Raw genomic sequence first — 17312 nt, 5'->3', positions numbered from 1 at the left:
GTACACATGTGTCACTTTGCCACCCCACCTGTGCATATCCAAAGTGTCAACTACAATATAACCCACATTATCAACCACCACCACTTTAACAACTGTCTCTGAGGCTAACAGCGTGGTTGGACCAGAGCACAGTGCCTGGCACTGTGCCTCCACGTGGGGACACTACACATGGCACTGTTGCTACCGCCCTGGCTACTGAGTGCCACTGTGCACCAGGGAACAGGCGCCGGTGAAGAGCGGATCTTCCGCCAATCTTACGAACTGGTAAAAGCACGAATGCCGTCCATAGCCAGGCTTCGTCAAGCATTTACTCGCCCACTTGCGAAACCTTTACATCTTTCCTCAATCAGTGAGGCTGTGTTTACATTCATTAAATAGTTTTATGAGTTCCGGGCGGCTCTAAGCTCGTAGAGTGTTTAATAACCGCAAACAACGCCGCCGTGATTGTTCAGGGATGTACGGGTTTCGTCAGAGGGTTGTGTACATTCTTGATGAATTCTGGCCCATATTCAAGGAGACATATTCTGGCCCATAGTCAGTGGGAGACATGCCATGAAGTGTATGTCTAGACAATACCATTGATGGTATGGTAGACATACCATGGAGGGTATGTCTAGACAATACCATTGATGGTATGGTAGACATACCATGGAGGGTATGTCTAGACAATACCATTGATGGTATGTCTACCATACCATGGTGTCCCAGATGGTAGACTCAACAGTGAATACTCGTCAACACTTCACGTACACAGGACGGTGAGAATGGTGTCTGGTAGGCAGGCGTGCCAGGGTGAGCAGTAGGGTGTTAGGAAGTGTCATAGGTTGTAAGTAGGGGGTCACGACCCCCCCCATTGACCCATAAAAACCTCCGAGTTGACACGTCCAGTAGGGGTCAAGGTGCCAGGCGACGCCCACTTGACCGGGTCACGTGGCACTCCTGTCCCCACTCTGGCACAGATACCGTCAGTCCCTCTGTCACACCTCGGACAGAAGCCCCCCCCCTTCCTCCTGTCTCCCTGTTGATGCTGGTGACGGGGCGGGAACACACCACCACACCTACACACACACCTACACACACACACCTGGCGGACGGGGACGCTGTGCCACAACTGAGAGTGCCAGGCAGTGCCAAGGAGGAGGTGTGGGGCAGGCCTTGGGAAACCCAGTATACACACACTTCTTCGCCTACATCTTGGCACCCTCCCCAACACACACACACACACACACACACACACACACAGTGGAGAGAGAGATCTTCACAACAAACCCCAGCCCAACAGGAGTACATTGAGGAAAGTCTGAGAAACAGATGAGACGTTAGCAAGTCTTCTCGTACCGTAAGACTTGAGGAGTTGAGAATAAACTGAACAAGCAGGTTGTACAACCCAACTACATTCATGAATTCAAAAGTAAATACGATAGAAAAAATATATATATCAGGATTCATTGCATTAGACAACCATGAGGTGAAGAGGCGGGATCCAAGAGCCTAAGCTCGATCCCGCAGGGCACCTGCTACTGTAGAGACGCCCACGATGACCTTTGACCCGCGCGGGAGGTTGTCCTCCAACTGGAGACGTTGCTTCATCCTCCAGTCCGTCAAGAGTTACCTTGACTCCAGAGGTGTCAAGATCGTTGTCACTCTTGACACAGCCGCAGGTGACGTGACAGTGATGAGTAATTTCAAAGTAGACGACTGTAAAGGCGCCGCAGGAAGACTTGGAACACGCTGGGAAGTCTGATGATCAGTGGCTGCTTGAATCCAACTCCAGCAAGTGTCAGTTTATGAAGATTGCTGTTGGGGGCTACACTGTTCACTCCACTAACATGTCTTATTGTGGACGGTATGGTCCTCAACGTCGTCACTGGTAGGTTAGTGCATGACACAGCCTCCACGACGTGACACAGCCTCCACCACATGACACAGCCTCCACCACATGACACAGCCTCCACCACATGACACAGCCTCCACCACATGACACAGCCTCCACCACATGACACAGCCTCCACCACATGACACAACCTCCCACCACATGACACAGCCTCCACGACGTGACACCCGCAGAACAGCATGTCAACAACACTGCCAGGTAGCTGCCAGGTGCCAGGAGCTGCTTGCATAACAAACCCGACTCGCCCTCCACACAAGACAGACACTATCAACCCCTTCTTCCTCTCACATCAACTATCCCCCCCACCCCCCCACCCTCCACAATCAGCACCTCCACCCTCCTCAACACCACCACCCTTTTCACAATAAAAACAGAGGATGACTGCAAAAAGTTACAGTTAGACTCGACAAGAACCAGGACTGGGCACACAGATGGACTGACAAATTCAATCCCATGTGTAAAACAATATATATATTTTGTGTACGGATATTCCTGCGCGGGCCCTGAGCCTCTGGCTGGCCCATTAACTGTTACTATTTCCTCATTTCTATCTTACATAGGCGGTGGATGTTAGATAATGAAAATGGGAAATAGAGAACGGAGACTAGAGGGGTATCTACACCATAAGAAGAAGCCACTTATATAAATCACAGAGAACAACATTTTGGGAGTGAATAGTTCCATCACACTAACACCAGAGGCGCACACTGGCAGGGTGACGTCGCAGGCATGTAGCACGCTGGCGAACGTTACAAAAATGTAAATAAAAAACTGAATGAATCTTTCAAGACAAAATACACAGCTGAAATATACAGCACCGGTCTGTAACCCGCACATTGCGAAGCACAAAATATCAACTGAAATAATACAGAAATTTGCAACAAGACTGATGCCAAAGCATCAGGTTAAAGGAGCTAAAGCTCATAATTCCACATATGAGAAAGAGAGGATATGATCCCAACACACAAAATACTAACTGTGGTAATAAACAAGGATACACCCTCTCTCTAAATTGAAAGAGAGTAGGTCGAGAGGACACAAGTGGAAGCTGGAAACACCAACGAGCCTAAGAAATATAAGGAAATACTCGTACCCTATACGAGAGGTCAGTCAGCAAGTGGAAGGCACTGAAAGCACAAGTTGTGGAAGCCTCCTCCATCCACAACTTTAAGGTCAGAGCCGACAAAGAATTCAAACGTCAGAACAGTTGCACTCTAAAGCCACAGATACAATATTGCTAAGTGAGCGCCCCCGGGTGAACGCTGAGAGCAACAGATGAACGCTGAGAGCAACAGATGAACACAAGAAACGTAACAAGAACGTCAGGAACGCATCAACATTTGAACGCCTAAACGTAATAAACAACACAACGAACGTAACAAAAGAGAACGTCCAGAAAGAAACACGAGATGAACGCTAGGAAAATAACAACAGATGAACGGCAGGAAAATAACAGATGAACGGCACGAAAATAACAACAGATGAACGGCAGGAAGCTAACAAACAGAATTCCGTCAAGAACGCACTAAAGTGAACGTCCGGAACGTAAAAGCAATGAACGCCGAGGAAATCAACACCTAACTAGCCCTAAGCAGCTGCAGGAGACGTGATCAAGACAGCGCTTGAGTGAGATCGTCTTGGCAGGAGAATAAATGCAGGTGTAGAGACGCCCTAGTGCCTTCACTCACGCGCTTTATGCCCTCTACAAGCCCCCCCACCACCTCACTGACGACCCCCCCCCCCCTAAATAGTGCCCCCTCCCCTTGCTGCGTTCCCCTTGCCCCCTAGGGGGGCGTTCTCAGCCTCCCGCCCCCTCCCCCATGCGACGAGGGACTCGATCTTTTCATTTTAAAATGTTGCTAATGTGCAATAAGTCAATAATTCCACTATATCATCATCACAACTCACCCCAAAGCGTTACAAGGCACCCTTAAGAGAGTGCCAGGCACCAACAACCAGTCCCACAACAATACAATCGTTTACCCTTGGAGGTCATTGAGTGCCACCCCCTTCAACAGTGTCATATTTAGATTTAGACTGCCTCTGATCCCTGTAAAGGCCTTGACCCGCAAACGCGCAACCATGGCTCTTCAAATCTCACGAAGTAAACCCTTACGCCAGAAACACCCAATCCGGAGATTGTGTCGAGTTTACAGTTGTTATAGATTCAGCTACTCGGAACAAGTTCCAAGTAGCACGGGCTATGGTGAGCCAGTAAAAAAGGTGAGTTTACAGTGCCTCGCGTTTAATATAAAATTCACGAGTGACACCATTCCCCCCCAGTGATTACACCACTCTAGCGAGGCGCCTCTCCTCCCCCCCCCCCTGAGTGCCAGAGTGATTGCCCCACTCCCCCCACCCCCTTCCCCAGAGTGCCAGCTCTCCCCCTTCTTGCCCAACAACCCGAAGCAAATGAAAGTGTAAATATTGTTGATTCAGAGAAAACATTGACATAGTTGCTCTGTGTGGGTAAGCGTGCGTTCGCTCGCGCGTGTGCGTACGTGCGTGCGTGAGTGCGCGTGCGTTGGTGGGGGGGAAGTGGGGGAGGGATGATGGGGGTCGGTGGTAGGCCTCAGGTCAGCCATGTTTGAAGGTCACTGAGGAAACTATATTTCTGTCACCGCTTATGACAAGTCATCTGTCACCTGACGCGGTGACATGGCACTGTGCCTCGTCACTGCTCATGACACTGTCATGCTGATAATTAGCTTCCTTGACATGTTGTTGGACGAGGCTCAAGCTGAGCTAACAATGGTGTAACTAGCGTATTGTATAGTTGCAAACTGATAGATCGTTTGACGTGTTAGTTTATCAATGAGAAGTCAAATGGCACCTCACCTAATTGTTGTGGTGTGTGGTAGTTGTGGTGTGGTAGTTGTGTGTGGTAGTTGTGTGTGGTAGTTGTGTGTGGTAGTTGTGTGTGGTAGTTGTGGTGTGGTAGTTGTGTGTGGTAGTTGTGTGTGGTAGTTGTGTGTGGTAGTTGTGTGTGGTAGTTGTGGTGTGGTAGTCACCTCCTTAATTTAATTAACGCCACACACACTCCCTAAGTATAGACAACCATGTTTCTACCATCATCCCACACACACACACACACACACACACACACACACACACACACACACACACACACACACACACACACACACACACACACACACACACACTTGTTGTATGTGAGCCATAGTACAAACATTGACGTACTAAGCAATTAGATAGTAGAACTTTGTACTATTCACTTTCATAGTCCGAAAATAATGAAACTAACAAACTTAAATATCCCTATAGGCCTGTTATAGCACACATATGTACTATATTACGCCTCAGATAGCGTGTATTAGGCCTAGGAAGATTAGGTTAGGTTTGTCTTTGCAATATATAGAAAAATCGTTTTCCGGTTTATCCAAATTCAATAGTACAGATTTCTACTTTCCAATTGCGTTGTATGTCGGTATATGTACTATGGTCTTCATCGTTACTATAAGCCTCTACCAAAACAGGAGGATGGACTGGCTTCGGATACTAACCAAATCAAGTTCTTCCAACCTTTACTTTTAATATTGTGCAATTATTTTATACCAAAAATTTAATTAATTTTGTAACGCTGGGTCACTGACGTGATGTTTTAATTTCAGTAAAACCTTCACTTGGCTATACGAATTATCCTGAGATAGAATTATCCTTAGATATAATTATCCTTAGATAGAATTGTCCTGAGATATAATTATCCTGAGATAGAATTACCCTTAGATAGAATTATCCTTAGATAGAATTATCCTTAGACAGAATTATCCTTAGATAGAATTATCCTTAGATAGAATTATCCTTAGACAGAATTATCCTTAGATAGAATTATCCTTAGACAGAATTATCCTTAGATAGAATTATCCTTAGACAGAATTATCCTTGGATAGAATTATCCTTAGATAGAATTACCCTTAGATAGAATTATCCTTAGATAGAATTATCCTTAGACAGAATTATCCTTAGATAGAATTATCCTTAGATAGAATTATCCTTAGACAGAATTATCCTTAGATAGAATTATCCTTAGACAGAATTATCCTTAGATAGAATTATCCTTAGACAGAATTACCCTTAGATAGAATTATCCTTAGACAGAATTATCCTTAGATATAATTATCCTTAGACAGAATTATCCTTAGATAGAATTATCCTGAGATAGAATTATCCTTAGATAGAATTATCCTTAGACAGAATTATCCTTAGATAGAATTATCCTTAGATAGAATTACCCTTAGATAGAATTATCCTTAGATAGAATTATCCTTAGACAGAATTATCCTTAGATAGAATTATCCTTAGATAGAATTATCCTTAGACAGAATTATCCTTAGATAGAATTATCCTTAGACAGAATTATCCTTAGATAGAATTATCCTTAGATAGAATTATCCTTAGACAGAATTATCCTTAGATAGAATTATCCTTAGATAGAATTATCCTTAGATAGAATTATCCTTAGACAGAATTATCCTTAGATAGAATTATCCTTAGATAGAATTATCCTTAGATAGAATTATCCTTAGACAGAATTATCCTTAGATAGAATTATCCTTAGATAGAATTACCCTTAGATAGAATTATCCTTAGATAGAATTATCCTTAGACAGAATTATCCTTAGATAGAATTATCCTTAGATAGAATTATCCTTAGACAGAATTATCCTTAGATAGAATTATCCTTAGACAGAATTATCCTTAGATAGAATTATCCTTAGATAGAATTATCCTTAGACAGAATTATCCTTAGATAGAATTATCCTTAGATAGAATTATCCTTAGATAGAATTATCCTTAGACAGAATTATCCTTAGATAGAATTATCCTTAGACAGAATTATCCTTAGATAGAATTATCCTTAGACAGAATTATCCTTAGATAGAATTATCCTTAGATAGAATTATCCTTAGACAGAATTATCCTTAGATAGAATTATCCTTAGATAGAATTATCCTTAGATAGAATTATCCTTAGACAGAATTATCCTTAGATAGAATTATCCTGAGATAGAATTGTCCTGAGATATAATTATCCTGAGATAGAATTATCCTTAGATAGAATTATCCTTAGACAGAATTATCCTTAGATAGAATTATCCTTAGATAGAATTACCCTTAGATAGAATTATCCTTAGATAGAATTATCCTTAGACAGAATTATCCTTAGATAGAATTATCCTTAGATAGAATTATCCTTAGACAGAATTATCCTTAGATAGAATTATCCTTAGATATAATTATCCTTAGACAGAATTATCCTTAGATAGAATTATCCTGAGATAGAATTATCCTTAGATAGAATTATCCTTAGACAGAATTATCCTTAGATAGAATTATCCTTAGATAGAATTACCCTTAGATAGAATTATCCTTAGATAGAATTATCCTTAGACAGAATTATCCTTAGATAGAATTATCCTTAGATAGAATTATCCTTAGACAGAATTATCCTTAGACAGAATTATCCTTAGATAGAATTATCCTTAGATAGAATTACCCTTAGATAGAATTATCCTTAGATAGAATTATCCTTAGACAGAATTATCCTTAGATAGAATTACCCTTAGATAGAATTATCCTTAGATAGAATTATCCCTATCGTTAATATATTTTTTTATTTAACTCTTTTTGGAAAAATGTTCCAGGTTTTAGATGGTAAACATAATGGAACAAAGGAACTAAATTATCTGCACAATTTTTATTTTATAAAAAGCCTAATGTTCGTTTAATTGCTAATCAACTGAGAAATTGGTATAATATTTCTTATATAAATCATGGTAACTGCTGTAATTTATTTCTTATAGGTTTTAAGGCGAGCCGAATTCAGCCAGGCAGAAACTCATCACACATAAAAATAAATATAGTCTATAAAATTGTATGTGATTTATAATTTTTGGACAATAAGTATATATAGAAATACCTCGCCTAGAAACACGCTGAACGAGCTCAAACTCGCCACGTTGGAGAATCATGGAGAACATGATTACGACATACAAGATATTTCCTGATATTAACAGAGTGGTTAAAGTGGCAATGTTCATTATGAGAGCCAGCAAGACCAGAGGGCAGCTGGATGGACGTCGGCAAAATGGACAGGACTACAAGAAACACATACACGCACTCACGCACTCCCACGCGCACGCACATGCACTCACACACACACTCCCCCACGCACGCACAGACACCACCTCCATGCACAACTTTAAGACCAAAATTCCGAGAGTGAGAACAGATCAGCTGCAACACAGCCGGTACAACAACACCAGTAGGACGGGGGACCAAGAGCTAGAGCTGGCTCCCTCGTGGTCAGTGGTAGGTAAGCACCACCACCACCACCACCCAGCTTGACACCCACTAACACCAGCAGGCGGGCGCACGCGGGCGCATGCGGGCTGGCCACGCCGGCACCCGCCCCCTGGACAGTTTGGCAGAGGGCCATACACAGTGCCAACCCTCCACCCCCCCCCCTACACCCCTACACCCTGTGTGTCCACTCCCGCCTCACGCCACCACACCTTTAGTCCTCTCCCCCACCTACACCCCCTCCCCATCTACACTCTCCCACGTGAACTTCCGCTACAGGCATCATCAACACTACCAGGGGGTGAAATTTCTAAGAAATCTTCACATTATATCCCCCCCTTCCTTTCCTCCCCTTTCCCCCTCCCCCCCTTTCTCCTTAACAACCTCGTACCCCCAACATCGGTTACCGAAAACCTTCTCCTTGTCTTGGAACCTCATAACCTTTCCCTCCCACAGGTGCTACCATAAACCTCTTCCTACAGCCTACTCCCTTTAATTAAGATTCAAACGCAGGAGGAATTTCCCAAGCCTATATAATATTTTCTTACGCCAGCCCTAACATTTACTGTGTGTACCGGCCGCTCTGGGGCTGGGGGGGTTGAACTTTGGCTCTTTGGTCCCGCCTCTCAACTGTCAATCAACAGGTGTACAGATTCCTGAGCCTATTGGGCTCTATCATATCTACATTTGAAACTGTGTATGGAGTCAGCCTCCACCACATCACTTCCTAGTGCATTACATTTATTAACTACTCTGACACTGAAAAAATTCTTTCTAATGTCTCTGTGGCTCATCTGGGTACTAAGTTTCCACCTGTGTCCCCTTGTTCATGTCCCACCCGTCCTGAAGAGTTTGTCTTTGTCCACTCTGTCAATTCCCCTGAGAATTTTGTAGGTGGTTATCATGTCTCCCCTTACTCTTCTGTTTTCCAGGGATGTGAGGTTCAGCTCCTTTAGCCTTTCCTCGTAGCTCATTCCTCTCAGTTCCGGGACGAGCTTGGTGGCATACCGCTGAATCTTCTCTAATATTGGTATTGGTGTGTGTGTGTGTGTGTGTGTGTGTGTGTGTGTGTGTGTGTGTGTGTGTGTGTGTGTGTGTGTGTGTGTGTGTGTGTGTGTGTGTGTGTGTGTGAAATTGAAATAAGTTTATTGAGGTAAATACAGACAAAGGGATGAGGTAGCTCAAGCTATTCTCACCCCGTTCAGTACATCGTGTTAATACATACATAGACACACATCACAAACTATAAACATATTACCAAACATTCTGAGAGATAAACATATACATTTCCTCCTTCACAAGTAGTATGGTATCAGACGTACACACAAATACTTTTATGGTGTGTGTGTGTGTGTTGTGTATATTCTGTGCTGTGTTGTAATGTGTTTTGTTGTATTGAGTGTTTTGTTGAATTATGCATGTTGTGTGTTTTGTGTTGTATCTGAAGGTGTTGAGAGAAAGATTTTAATAATGACTATAGAAATATCAGAGAAATACCAACTTTCATTTTTTCCTTAAAAACAAACCATCTAAAGATTACCCTTCATCTTCATCTTCAGTGCAATAAAAACTAATATAACTACCCATTAAAATATATCTTAATAACTTCTATTAAAAATTAGAAAACATTTTTATTTTTTGGTAGCCTAGCAATTAATTTCTAAGGTTTTGGTGGCGAGAAATATTTCCATGCACTTTCCACACCTAAAATTCTAATTATATGCCATAAAAGTATTCCGTTGATTAAAAACTCTGTCGAGAACATTAGCTTTTTTGGTGAATAAATGATTTAGTCAGTGCAAACTTTGTCGGTTAATTTGCATTTTAGCGGGTGGATGCAGCGCGGTGGTTCCCACTTAATCAAACACTTTCCTCCTCTTATTCCTTCTGGAAACACCATAAGGAACACGGCAAGTCGTTCCTTCTTATAAACCAAACAAAACTATGCAAAATTAACGAAAATCATTCACTATTGTAGCAATATCAATTGCTCAAATAATTTAAAGTGTTTAAACAAATTTATTTTGTATATGTAACAATATGTGAGTGAGGAGAAGATCAGGTGACTGTCGAATCAATTGACGTAAATTCAAAGATAGTGATAAGGATTGTAATGTTGTGTACCTTGACTTTAGCAAAGCTTTTGACACAGTGCCACATGAAAGACTGATTAAAAAGATAGAGGCTCATGGTATTGGGGAGTGCTATATTAAGCTGGATTAGGGCATGGCTATACCAAAGGAAAGAGAGAGTTAGCATAAATGGAAAAAATGGAAAATTGAATCAATTTTTTCACCTATGTTTTCCGCGTCCATGAGTAGGATCCAAAGCCTGAGCGGATATAGAATTATGGCGTCACACACCCTATGCATGTTCTATCTATATGAATAAAAATGGAAATGTTCATTTGTGCATAATCGCTAATCTCCGAAAGTTCTTCATCGATTGCTTTGAAATTTTCACACAACGTTCCATTCACATCCGAGCGGGTTTTTACATACATACTATATAGGTGTCACGTCTGTGACGGTAAAAAAAATGTTTTTTTTTATGAAAAACTTTTTTTTTATTTTTTTTATGTGAGGGAAATCTTCGAAACTTCTTTACCGATTGCTTTGAAATTTTGACACAACGTTGCATTCGAATAGGCGCGTCTTCTTATATATTTACTATATACATGCCTCACCTGTGACAGGAATAAACATGCTTTTTTTGAAAAACAGCACCATCTGTTGGACGTAAGGTTAACACACGCTGTAATCTCCGAAAGTTCTTCACCGATTGCTTTGAAATTTTGACACTATGTTGCATTCGAATAGGCGCGTCTTTTTATATACCAACTATATGGATGCCACCCCTGTGACAGGTAAAAACATGCGTTTTTGAAAAACAGTGCCATCTGTTACACATAATGGCAACATGCACGCTATACTAAATATGTCACGAATTCCATTTCAATGTTTCTGATTGCATTGATAAATTTTATTTTCATAGATTTCGATTTATTTTATTTTTAGTGAATTATTTTGTGTGACATTGTGTTGGAATTAAGCTGTGTTGTTTACCATACCGTTCATTTCGTAAGTATAAGTATAGATGCTACACCTGTGACAGGTAAAACTATGCTTTTCTTGAAAAACAGCGCCATCTGTTACATGTAAGAGCAACACACATGCTATACTAGATAAGTTACAATTCCATTTCAATGTTTCTGATTGCATTGATAAATTGAATTTTCATAGATTTTGATTTATTTTCATTTTGATTTAATTATTTTGTGTGAATTGCATTGGAATTGAGCTGTGTTGTTTACCATAACGTTCATTTCGTGAGTATAGTTTATTTTTATATATCTTCATATTTTCCTTTCATTTTTTAACCGTTTTTCTTGTATTTCAGTGATGGGAACATCAGATCACCTGATGTTCCCAGTTTACTGATGGGAACATCAGACCATTTGGGAAGGCATCGGACCAGAGAGTGGGGAATGGTGGGGATGACGAGGGGACGGAAGTGAGAGAGATGGTGGGGAGGACGAGGGGACAAGGAAGGGGGGTAAGGTGGGGAAGAACGAGGGGACGGGGGAGTTTGAGATGGTGGGAACAAGGGGATGGGGGAATGGAGAATGGTGGGGAGGACAAAGGGACAGGGGAGTGGGGCATGGTGGGAAGGAAGAGGGGATGGTGGAGTGAGGAATGATGGGGAGGACGAGGGGACGTTGGAGTGGGGAATGGTTGAGGGGGACGGGTGAGGGGGGAATGGTGGGGAGGACTGAGGGGACAGGGAAGGTTGCTGTGGCTCAGCATCGCGTAGCCGGGTACTGCTAGTGTGTGTGTGTGTGTATATATATATATATATATATATATATATATATATATATATATATATATATATATATATATATATATATATATATATATATATATGTATGTACCACCACTGGTGTAATTGTAGGGACCCATAGCCTCGAAGAAGAAAATATAGAGAATTCAGAGAAGACCTTGTGGATTCTCATTGAACATTTTAATATTTTCTTCTATCACCACTATCCTTTTTTTCTTAATTTTATTTTATTTTATTACATTGCTACAGTTTGCAGAAAACACACTATATATACACACACACACGAAGGAGCTGCAAATCTAGTATTTAAGTAATACTAAAAGTAGCATTTGACACTCTCTTCCTTATATATCGTAGCAACAGAGAGTTGCTTCAGAATTTCACCTGTTTACAATGAGACAGTTGTGAATGTAAACAATATTTCCCGCCAAATGTGCCAGGCTTGCCAACCATGAACAAAAGCTGTATGTCACGAACAAGCACCAAAGTAACAGGCTTAGACCTGCATATCTTTACAACTACTTCTTTATCCATTCACTATTATTTTCGGGTTATTCTGGCTCTAACTACGAAGTTATATAATGAACTAGACTGGCGAGTTAAAGTGTTACTCGAAGCAAATCCGCTCTAGCAGCTACACTAGCGGCACTTACAAGTGGTAGATAGCCTTGGCAACTTGACCCCTTCCCGCCTCTTCCCCTCAAGTCACTGCGACACTTTTTCCGATAATGATGAATGGAGGAAGTCGGTGAGGGTGGTGGTGTATCAGATACGCTGGAGGGACATGGTGGAAGCCTCCTTCTCTTCCACCTTTCTCTCCCATCCTGCTCTCTTCCTCCTTCCCACCTCATTCTTCTCTCCGTCGGTCCTTTCCCACCTGCCGCCACAACTTCCCCGATTTTTATCTCTGGAATGTCTTGTTAATGAGGTAAAGATTTGAGACACCGCTCTTTTGTCCCCCAAAACGGTCTCAGAGCGCCCATTGGGGGCGAGGCAGTGTTGGCGGCGTGACACCTTGTGTGTTGTGCTTGCTCTTCACACAACCCGGCCTCACGCATAGCTTTTCTATGTGTATGCTATACTTTAGGTTAGGTTAGGTTACCCGGCCTCACGCATAGCTTTTCTATGTGTATGCTATACTTTAGGTTAGGTTAGGTTAGGTTAGGTTACCCGGCCTCACGCATAGCTTTCCTATGTGTATGCTATAGAACAAGAGGCATACCAAATTCAGTTGCTTTATTGGATATAGGTAGGTAATCCAATTTGCACGATAACTTTCACCAATTAGAATCATCAGCATCGATAGGCTATATATGTGTTGGTGTAAATAGGCTTTTTGGTCAGGCAAACAGCGTGCAAATATTAGGCTGTAGGTTAACAGATACATTCACAAGTTAACCACATTTTCGACTTACCTCATTTTCAATTTTTCCATGCTTTCAAGTTATCAATATTCTACAGTTATCTACAATATCAAATTTTCATACTCAAGTTATCATCCGGAAACTAAAGTTAAAAAGTATAACTTTTTTTTGTGGAAAAAAGTTAAAAAGTATAAGTTTTAGAAACTGTTTTAATCACATTTTTGTAATGAAGATTCCGAGAACAGTCACTGCCGTATAAAAAAAATACAATACATAATAATACAATACACTAACGACCACTGGTGTGTCTAAAGCACAAATCATCTCTAGATTTCTGGTGTTCTTCACTTGGGAAGGAAGTTGAAAATTTAACTCTCCAATGTTCAATATATAATTGTATTTGGCATTGCCAGTTTGACTAAAGCACTCTTCAACATCATCAGAGGCAGAGAACAAAAAAAAAATATGCTGAAAATTTAAAAAACGAAACCAAAGGAAGCAGGAGACATAGAAAGATGAAACAGAAGCAGAGAAAACACCCACGACTCCCAGCTAAGATCACATTCTTGTTTCGTCTTGAGCTGGAAGCTACCGAGCAGAAATCTTTTGAACCTTGTTCCTGGCTAACAGCTCTCCCACTCACAGCTCAGTGTCTGAAGGCTAAGAGCTCTCTTACTCTCCCTATTGTAAACTTTCAAGTTTACATCATCTCCGTAGATAATAACTTTCTTTTACAATCCTGGCAACTCCTCGCTCTCCTCTTTCACTGACAATAGTTTTAATCTATCGCTTCTAAAATTAAATTTGAACCTATATTTTGTAGTTTAGCAGTGTTAGTCTTAGCCTTGACCAGTTTTGGAGATGGCTTTTATTAAGGAATATCATAAATTCATTAAATTGCAAACAAAATGATTAAATCAATAAGCCTGCCCATCGTCAACAATAATCATAATTACATTTATAGTTTGAAACCCCCATTTATTTTATAGAACCACAGCTTGATCATATTTTCTAAACATACCTGATTTTCAGAAAATATGATCAACCATGCTGTTGTTGTGCACGAAGCAGCCTGGTACATGGGAATGAGGATGTGTGCGCGTCAACACTGTCGAGGAAACATAACATGTTTTACACACCTGTTTGTTGTTGTTGGTGTGTGTTGTTGGCGTCCTCAGTGTTGCGGCTGTCCTTGGAGGTGTCCTTGGAGGTGTCCTTGGAGGCGTCGACAGAGGGCGCCTCCATCCAGGAGTCGGGTATCTGGGGGTGTGATGGACACTGACTGGACCCCAGAGAATGGGGATCCGACCCCCACTCACCGATACGTGAACTGTCCGCTCGGTCATTCTCTGGGAATGTTTTTACAAATAATATCTCGATAGACTGGAAATGGTCACACTGTACACACGGGAGCGAGTTACACGTTTGTACCGGGCGCTGAGACTGGTGCTCGTTCTGATTTCCGTCATACACTACACTCTCCAGTGACTCATCAGGTTCTGATGGGTGCTTAGCCTGGTGTTCTTTCTGATCACCATCACACTCCGCGCGGTTTGACTCTGAATAGCTTACTAAATTGCATCGCAAACAACTTTTATAAACACGAGTTTCAGCACCACAGGATTCACCGTCTCTCCCACCAGCCGTCTCCGATTCTACGGATCTATCGTCACTATGAGTCAAATTTCCCTTCCCGTCTATTCTGTGACGCGCTAGTGATCTGTTCACACAGGTGCTGCCAGTACCGGGTCCCGAACGTTGTTTAATCCCGTCAGGTTTGGTGATATCAAACACCCCCAGCTGGTGTTTGCCGTCTTCCATGAGGGAGTCTGCCAGTGATGGCAAATCATCTTCAGGAGGCCTCTGGTGTCTCGGGATAGTTGCTTGGTGATTGATGCTGTGGCTGGGATGGTTGACAGGTCCCACCAGGGATGAACCGTCGTGTTGTGCTTGTGTCGTTGACTCGCTCAGGCTCGTCGGGTCTTGTGCAGTTCCCTTCACTGCCAGACTGCTCAGTCCGGACTCCCTTGTCTTGGTGTTGGTGCACATGACTTCCCCTCCTTGATGGAAACTCATCGAGGAGTCAGAACAGTTGGTGCCATCTTGAGTAGCCGGTACATCGAGGGTATTGGGCGGTGACTCTTGCTCCTGGAACAACCCCAGAACTGCTTCACTGGGGGTGACCGGGTCGCGGTAACTGGAGATAACCGACGCGTCACGTGACCCCTCGCGCCCACGGAAGTCGAAGACGCCCAGGACACTGCGACTGCGCTTAGCCTCAATCAGCTCCACAATGTGCGCCCCTCCATCACCCTCACTAGGTAAGGAGGAAGGTGGGCGACACATGCAGGAGTCACTGCTCTTCCCCTCGTCACTGTCGCTGTCACTGTCGGTAACACTGCCGCGAGGCCGTCTGGCGTTCACCAATATTCGCCGCTGTTTTCCCTTTGCGTTCTGACCGCTAACCGCACTGCGCACATTCCGGCCAGGCGCGGCAGTGTCCAAATAACTCGCACCTTTCCTCTTGGCTTTCCCGCCCGCTGAGGCCGCCCGGTCACCCGGCTGTCTTGGGCTGCTGACGAAGTCGGCGGAAGTGTAGAAGACCTCGAGCACTTCGTCGCTTGCCCAGTGTGTGGGGGCGGCGCTAGCAGAGGGGGACGTGGCCAAAGAGGAGCTGTTGCTGCTGCTGCTGCTGGCTCCTGCATACATCCGGCACCGCCACTCTGTACACACAAAAATAAACAAATAAATCCCCAGTTACCATAATACACTTGTCATTTGACAAGATGTAAAGTTGCCGTATGGCATATGACAAACTTCGTGTTGCTAGGTAAAAGCATAGATGAATGGGTCAAAGGGCTTAACGCCATTACCACCAAACCATCATAATAAACATGACCATTAACACGCGGCATTAGCGCGGGAGAGTGAACATCCCCGCACTCCACACTTCACAAAAATCAAAGACCGCAAGTTCGATCCCATTTTTACAGCCTAAATGTCTTCTCACTATGCTTCTCAACACCGCGTTACCAACCTTTCACAATTTTGTGTTTCTTATTGCATATAAAACTTGATTTACTTTACATTTCCCGCTCCCTCTTCAGGACTGTCTGAGAGTCCATCTTGACGCAGCAAGCAGCCAAGTTAACTTACCCTGATATCATTATTTTGATCCCTCTGGCGCACCGAGACACTCCCACTGCTGGAGCATCAAAAACCTTTCACTAAACACAGTTCAACATTGAAGTTTAAAGCAGGGAATGAGATTAAGTTGATATAAGTCTAGCTGTGTGTAAAATGTTGCTCGAGCTATAGGCGTTATATCACTCTAAGTGCTATAGAGATGATGTACACACTAATAGAGCCACAGACGTGATGTACACACACTAATAGAGCCACAGACGTGATGTACACACACTAATAGAGCCACAGAAGTGATGTACACACACTAATAGAGCCACAGAAGTGATGTACACACACTAAAAGAGCCACAGAAATGATGTACACACACTCCAGACGCCATAGCATCTCCTCTGATAAGGAACAAGACGAACATAATTTCTCAAACTGAGCTGACTTAAGTAACAAGTTGACTCACTACTGAAGAGGGAGGAGGAGAACTGGGGACTGAGATGAAGTAATGTGTTTTATGGTACTACGACCAAAGTATGAATAAAATTTTTCAATTTTCCTGATATCAATGATTTTTTTTTAATATTTATTCTCAATATATTTGCAAAGATTCTAATAGTTCCCACTCTGTCTTGGAGTCTGTGGCAGGGTGGTAGGTCTGTGCATTCGGTTGGATGGGCAGAAGGGAAAGTGCTGTGTTGAAGTTCCCTATTTTATGGTACTACGGCCAAAGTATGAATATCAGAACATTTC

General features: G+C 42.6%; 1 protein-coding gene across 1 annotated transcript in view; it reads right to left on the bottom strand.

Annotated features, from left to right (window-relative positions):
• LOC123775043 (tyrosine-protein phosphatase non-receptor type 13) overlaps positions 1 to 17312 on the bottom strand; it is a 127801-nt gene that overhangs the window by 103902 nt on the left and 6587 nt on the right. Inside the window, exon 2 of the mRNA XM_069319360.1 lies at positions 14564 to 16147. Coding sequence (XP_069175461.1) covers positions 14564 to 16147 — 1584 coding nt within the window. The remainder of the gene's footprint in view (positions 1 to 14563; positions 16148 to 17312) is intronic.

This window comes from Procambarus clarkii, chromosome 92, assembly GCF_040958095.1.
Source record: "Procambarus clarkii isolate CNS0578487 chromosome 92, FALCON_Pclarkii_2.0, whole genome shotgun sequence".
Lineage (NCBI taxonomy): Eukaryota > Metazoa > Arthropoda > Malacostraca > Decapoda > Cambaridae > Procambarus > Procambarus clarkii.
Note: the sequence above shows the minus strand (reverse complement) of the source record. Positions and strands in the feature narration are given on the sequence as shown.